Genomic DNA, 5,987 nt, shown 5'->3' with positions numbered 1-5,987 from the left:
TCCCGTCTGCAGGTCTCCCCATGCTTCTTCCCCAGGAGGGAGCGGAGGAAGAGGAGGAGGAAGGGAGGAGGAGGAGGAGGAAGAGGAAGGGCGCATGCAGGCAGATAAAGCCCGAGAAGGAGCACGGTGGCAGCGGCGAGCTGCTGGGTGACGGGCCCCGTGGCGTTGTTGCCTTCCCAGCGAGAATGAGGCCACAGCCGGGCTGGTCCCCCCTTGCCGTGTGTGCGTGTGTGCGCGCGTGTGAGCGTGTGTATGTGTGTGTGTATTTAACCCTTCCCTGCTCAGCCCACAGCACGCAGGATCTTTGATTCCCTGCCCAGGCTGCGATGTGATACAGGCCCCAAGGAGACCGGGGACGGGGCCGGAGCAGGGATGCAGGTGATGGAAAGAGCCTGCTGCGAGCGTTTCCCCAGGGAGCTGATGCTGGCTAATTTGTCTGTGCGGAGGAGGGGGACGGAGCTGTGGGCTGCGCGTGGCGGGGGGCGTTCGGAAGGGGCTGGCTCCCTGCAGCAAGGGCAGCACCCGGCTCCTGCGTAACCCCAGGGTGCTGCATCTCTTGGGTTAGTTCGAGGCACAGGCTCCACGGCGTGAGGGGCAAAACGGCAGCAGATGCTCCCACGGTGCTGCTCTGGGGGGGGCTCCGCAAAGCCAGGCAGCAACGGCCCCGATTCTCAGCTTCTCTGCAAGGACCAGCACGTCGGGGCTGCGATCTGGCCGGATCAGGCCCTGCTGGGGAGGTTGCAGGGGTCTGTTCTTTGGCATATGCTCAGACCGGGGTTAAACCAAGGAGTTTTGGGAACAGCTACGAATTCCTCACGTGGGCGGGTGATCCGATGGGCCCTTTGTTCCCGGAGCCCTCAAAGCCGGCCTGGCAGACACATCTCCCGCGTCTCCCCGCACGTCCCCGCCTCGCGGCCCGCGCGTGCCTCCCGCCGCTGCGACACGGCTGGAGGCGCGTGAGCTGGGCACTGCCTGGCCCCGTGCCCACCCTGCAGGGCTGCCTGGAGGACGGGCCGCCCCCGGCCCCTCGCCTCCTCCTCCTTGGCTTTGGTTTGACTCCCGCAGAGCAGGCGAGCGAGGGCTGCTCCTGATTTTCTTTTCCTCTCTCTTTTCCCCTTCCCCTCTCTTTCCCGGGGGCAGGAAGCTGGCTGCATGTGGGTCTGGATCAGGCCCACATGAGAAACCCTCGGGCATCCTGGCAGGATCTCCACAACCCCAGCAAGGCGGAGCAGATGGGTCCCTGCACCCAGCCACCACCAGTGGCCCCGGGGTGCCCGGTGCTGCCCGAGGACCCAGCGCAGCCCAGCCACAGGCATTGCCGGAGGCATTGGGACCCACGGGTGGCTGGGAAGAGTTTTGCCGTGGGGTGAAGGTTGGCTGTGTGCACGGAGGGTTGGAAGGGGCCGGGGCCGTAGGGAAGGGGTTGAGGGAAGGTTGGATCCAGCCTGGGAGTGAACTTGGGCCCTGGGAGGGCACCGCCAGCTGCACACGCGTTAATGATTGACGGATGGGGGTGGAGGTGCCGGGACTCTGTCCTCGTCCTGCTTGACGGCCCGGGGAAGGGCAGGATCAGCCTCTTGGTTGATCAGCTCCCCCCTGCCCTGGGCACCCTTCACCAGCCCCTCTCTGGCGTTCATTCCCCCAGGCCTCGCCAGCTTGGATTCTCTGATGTCTAATAGGGGCTGTGCTCACGGAGCAGCCCTGTGCCCACAGTTACCAGGCTGCTGTGTGTCTTCCCTCTTCTCCCCAGCTTGCTGCTTAAATGAAACAGGCAATAAAACCCTGTTCTCCCTGCAGGGAGAGAGCTGTAAAGGCAGAAAATGAGGCCCAGCCAGAAGGAAAAAGCATGCGGGCTAAGAGCGAACCAGCAGGGGAGAGCCCAGGTGTCCTGGTGCCATCCCCCTCCCACCTCTCCGCAGCTGCATATTGCGAAATTGGACCCACCCGTGTGCCCACAGCCTCAAAAGCAGCCCAGCCCCAGGCCCTGGGTGCTCCCTGCCCCCCTGCCTTGTCCCACCCCACGGCGCCCCAGCGCAGCGGCTGCCGTCGGGGTCTCCATCCCGCAGCAGCTGGCGCAGGGCCGTTTGCTGGGGCCCATCTGCTCCTTCCTCCATCTCAGCTCCTAATCCGGCTTGTGCCCTCAGCCGCAGAGACCTCGATGTCACCGCCGGGGCGTCTGATGGCCTCGGGCAGCCTCGGCGCCTTGCCCAGCCATGGACCCTGTCTGGCCTCCTCCTGCTCCCGGGATGCRCGGTAACATCCAGCCGGACCCCGGAGGGAGCGTGGGCCCCCGGGATGGGGACGCCAGGCTCTCCAGCGGCGCACTGGCTCCCTCCCAGCATTGCCCAGCGCCCCTCCCAGCAGGTCCCTCCTCCCAGTCCAAAGTTGCAGCCAGCTCAGCCGGGACGGCTCACGTCCCAGCGGGGACGATGCCGGGGCACACGGTGCTGCCCAGCCCCGCGGAGGCTCTGCCGGGCAGAGCAGAGCGGCTGCCGGTGGCAGGTATCCCGGGCTGCCGGTGCGACGAGCCAGCCGGGCGGCGGGGGGCTCCCTGGGGACGGGGAGGGGGCTGACACCCGGTTGAGCCCTACTCGGTTTTGGGGGGCTGCTCCGGTGGCGTCTGCGCTGGGGGGGGGGGTGGCAGCGGCCCCGGAGCCTGGTGGGAGGGTGAAGTCCAGGGCAGGGAGCCGCAGTGTCCCTGGCACCGTGGCTGCCGCAGGGTCGGGGTGTTCCTATCCAGGCATTTCCCCCTCCCAGGCTGGTCACTGTCACCTGGACATGCCTGGGGGGGGGCAGGGGGGGGGCCAGGCTCCTCTGGCCCCACAGGGATGCAACAAACCTCTGGTTTGCTGATGGGGACAACTGCACCTCCAGCGAGGCCTCACTGGGGACAGTGGGGGACACAGAGGGCTGGGGGGGGTCCCTGGACTCCCCAGAAGTGGGGAGCACGGAAKAGGGCAGGGACAGGGGGATGTTAGTGCTCCACCAGTGTCACAAGYGGCCAGGTCTCAGCTTCCCTTTGCTGCTGGCCAGGCACCCCGTGGCAAAGCGCTGATGGGAGCCGGTGTGTCACCAAACGCGGCCGGGCCTGACACCTCCTGGCTTTGGAGGGGCCTCGGCAGCAACGAGGGCTCCGGTCACGCACCGGGATGCCCCGTGCCGGCATGGGAGGCCGGTGCCCGAGGCGCAGGCCCAGCCTCGTGCCTGCCGGAGCAAAGTCAGCGGTGCACTGAGTTAYTCCTCCTGGATGCCCGCAGCCCGCGGGGGAAAAGGGGCATCCCAGCCCCTGGAGCATCCCACCGCCCCGAGGGCCAGGGAGGCCAGCGGGACCCCTGGGCGCAGCCACGGCCGGGGCCCTGCCGCAGGACGAGCCCCTGCCGGGATCGCGGCTGGCCGGGTGGGATGGGGATGCGGATGGGGGACGTGTTTGCCATGGCAACGGAGGGGGTTGCTAGGAGACGCAGCCCGGAGGAGGGGAGGGATGCCCAGCAGCCTCCCTCCCTCCCTCCCTCCTTCCCATCCCGCCGGCCCCGTCCCCCCAGGACAGCCCGCTCCCAGGCCCGAGTCCCCCACCGCGGCCCCGCGGGGAGCCAGAGCGTCCCCCCAGCAGGCTGCAGCCCCCCGTGACCCCCCCCCGCTGGGTCAGGGTCAAGATCAGGGTCTGGATGAGGGGGACGTGCAGGAGCCAGGCGGGACGGGGAGCTGGAGGGGACGTGGATGGCCCCGCTCAGTGCCTGCTGCTGGGGGGGGGGGAAGCGGGATCGCGGAGCAGAGGCTGCTGCCGTTTTGCACCGGTTTCCTCCTAGCGGTGCCCCATTCCCGGCTCCCCRGCTCCCCGGGGACACAAGCAGCAGACGGAGCTGCACGGCCCCGCGGTGGGGGGATGAGCCTTGCTCCCCCGGCACCGGCGAGATCCCGCTGGTCCCTCTTCCGCCTCTGAGACTGAGGGATGGTGGATGGGTTTTCCTCGGCTTTCCGGTGCCCAGACCCCAGGCCCTGCATCGAGCAGGGGCTGCGATCGGCGGCCCACGGCCGTGTCGGAGCTGCGAGCAGAGGGGACGCGGCCGGGTGCTTCCGAAACGGGCTGGGGGGGGGCCTGACCCCGCGTGTCCCCCCCTTCCAGCCACGCATGCTGTCAACGGGAACCCCACGCTCCCGCCGTTCCCCGCCGAGATGCAGGTGGCGATTTTCGGTGAGTGATTTCCCCCGCTGCCGGGGAGGGGGGGGGGATCCTGGCAGCAGCGGGGATCCCGAGCATCCAGGCCTGGGCGCCCGGGGGGGAGGCAACTCCCTCGGAGCCGTTCCCTGTGCTCTCCCGGCCGGGGGGAGCCCTCGGGGCGGTGGGGGGGCCGCCCCGACGTGAGCCACGGTGATGGGCGCCCGGCTGGGACCGCCCAGCCGCCCTCTCCTCGCTGCCGTCTCCGTGCCGCAGGCATGGGGTGCTTCTGGGGAGCGGAGCGGCTCTTCTGGAAGACGCCGGGGGTCTTCTCCACCCAGGTGGGCTACGCCGGAGGCTTCACCCCCAACCCCACCTACAAAGAGGTCCGCTCAGGTAGCCGTCGGCGCCGTCGGGGCAGGCGGGGCGATTCCGGCTGGGCTTCCTGCGCCCCCGCGGGTCCCGCTCGGCTCCGCGGGTCCCGGCGCTGGGTTCCCCCCTCCTCACCCCGGGGCCGGGCCTTGGGTTTGCTTCCCGGGATGCGGGCAGCCCCCCCCATCCCAGCCCCCCCAAATCTCCCCCCAGCCTGGGCAGACGGCTGCCTGGCTTATGCGGAGAAACRTCTTGCGGCGGGCACTGCGGAGGATTATCCGTCTGCAAGAAATATTATCCGCGGCTGCCGTCTCCGGCYGGGGATTTAACACAACGCGGAGGGGGAGCGGGCAGAGGGGAAGGGGARTGGGAGCTCCCGGGGTGCCGGAGCCCCTCCGGGAGACGTCGGGCACCCTCAGTGCAACCTTAGCCGACACTCCCAGTTTGCACGAGTTTGACGAATTGGCCAGTTCTCAGCTCCCAGCAGGCGGGCGCGTTGGCTGCCCTCCCCGGGGGGGTTCACCACCGGGTCTCCCAGCTCCTGGGGCTGCGGGAGGCTGCACGGAGCTCGCAGCAGGGGATAAGGAGCACGTGGGGGGGGGCTCTGCCCCCACAGCCCCCCTCCTGGCCCCCAGGCAAGCGGAGCCGGGGGCCCGGCGGGACGGGGGTGCAGGGCTCGCTCTCGCCCCGCAGGGCTGACYGGGCACGCCGAGGTGGTGAGGGTCGTCTTCGACCCCCAGAAGATCAGCTACGAGGACCTTCTCAAGCTCTTCTGGGAGAACCACGACCCCACGCAAGGTAGGGCCGAACCGTGGGGCCGGACGGCGGCGCCGGGCCCCGGTTCGGCCCTGGGGGCTGCCCCCAAACCAGCTCCGAGGAGGGGGCTTTGCATCTCCGTCCCTTGGTGCTCTGTGCGGGGGGCGTAGAGACCCAGGGCTTCTTATCCCCCCTGGTCCCCCAGTCCCGGCTCCCTGCAAGCCATGAAGGGCAGGATGGGGAAACCGAGGCACGGAGAAGGGCCCAGCCCTGGGGCTGGGGGGGGGGTGCAGAGCCGAGGCAGGATTAAGCCCCAGATGTCACAGCGTGCTGCACCCACCATCACGCTGCCCCTTCCCGGGGTCGCCTCTGCAGCTGTGCCCCCCCCCCCGTGCCTCAGTTTCCCCATCCGCCGAAGGGTGGGTGCTGCCTCCCGGTGGGATGGGGCTCGGCGGGTGCCCCGTAACCCCCTGCCGGGTGCTTTCCCACCCCCCCCCAGGCATGAGGCAGCAGGAGGACGTGGGCACCCAGTACCGCTCCGTCATCTACACCCTGGGCCCCGAGCAGGGCGAAGCCGCCCGCCGGAGCATGGCAGCTTACCAGGAGGTAGGGGGGGGCACGGGCCCTGATTTTGGGGCAGAAAGACCCTCCCTGGGGCTTTTTTCTGGGGGGAGGGGAGCAGGTTCTGCTCTGGCCCAGTTGG

General features: G+C 69.3%; 1 protein-coding gene across 1 annotated transcript in view; it reads left to right on the top strand.

The window, feature by feature from the left end:
- The first annotated feature begins 2,429 nt into the window (after nt 1-2,429).
- The window catches only part of LOC112971146 (peptide methionine sulfoxide reductase MsrA-like), a 13,461-nt gene continuing 9,903 nt past the window's right edge, over nt 2,430-5,987 (top strand). Inside the window, exons 1-5 of the mRNA XM_026076260.1 lie at nt 2,430-2,502; nt 4,124-4,192; nt 4,433-4,552; nt 5,222-5,326; nt 5,784-5,890. Of these exons, the coding sequence (XP_025932045.1) occupies nt 2,430-2,502; nt 4,124-4,192; nt 4,433-4,552; nt 5,222-5,326; nt 5,784-5,890 (474 nt within the window). The remainder of the gene's footprint in view (nt 2,503-4,123; nt 4,193-4,432; nt 4,553-5,221; nt 5,327-5,783; nt 5,891-5,987) is intronic.

This window comes from Apteryx rowi, unplaced genomic scaffold (genome assembly GCF_003343035.1).
Source record: "Apteryx rowi isolate R43461 unplaced genomic scaffold, aptRow1 scaffold_43, whole genome shotgun sequence".
NCBI lineage: Eukaryota > Metazoa > Chordata > Aves > Apterygiformes > Apterygidae > Apteryx > Apteryx rowi.
The sequence above is the reverse complement of the archived record's forward strand: the minus strand, read 5'-3'. Positions and strand labels throughout refer to the sequence as shown.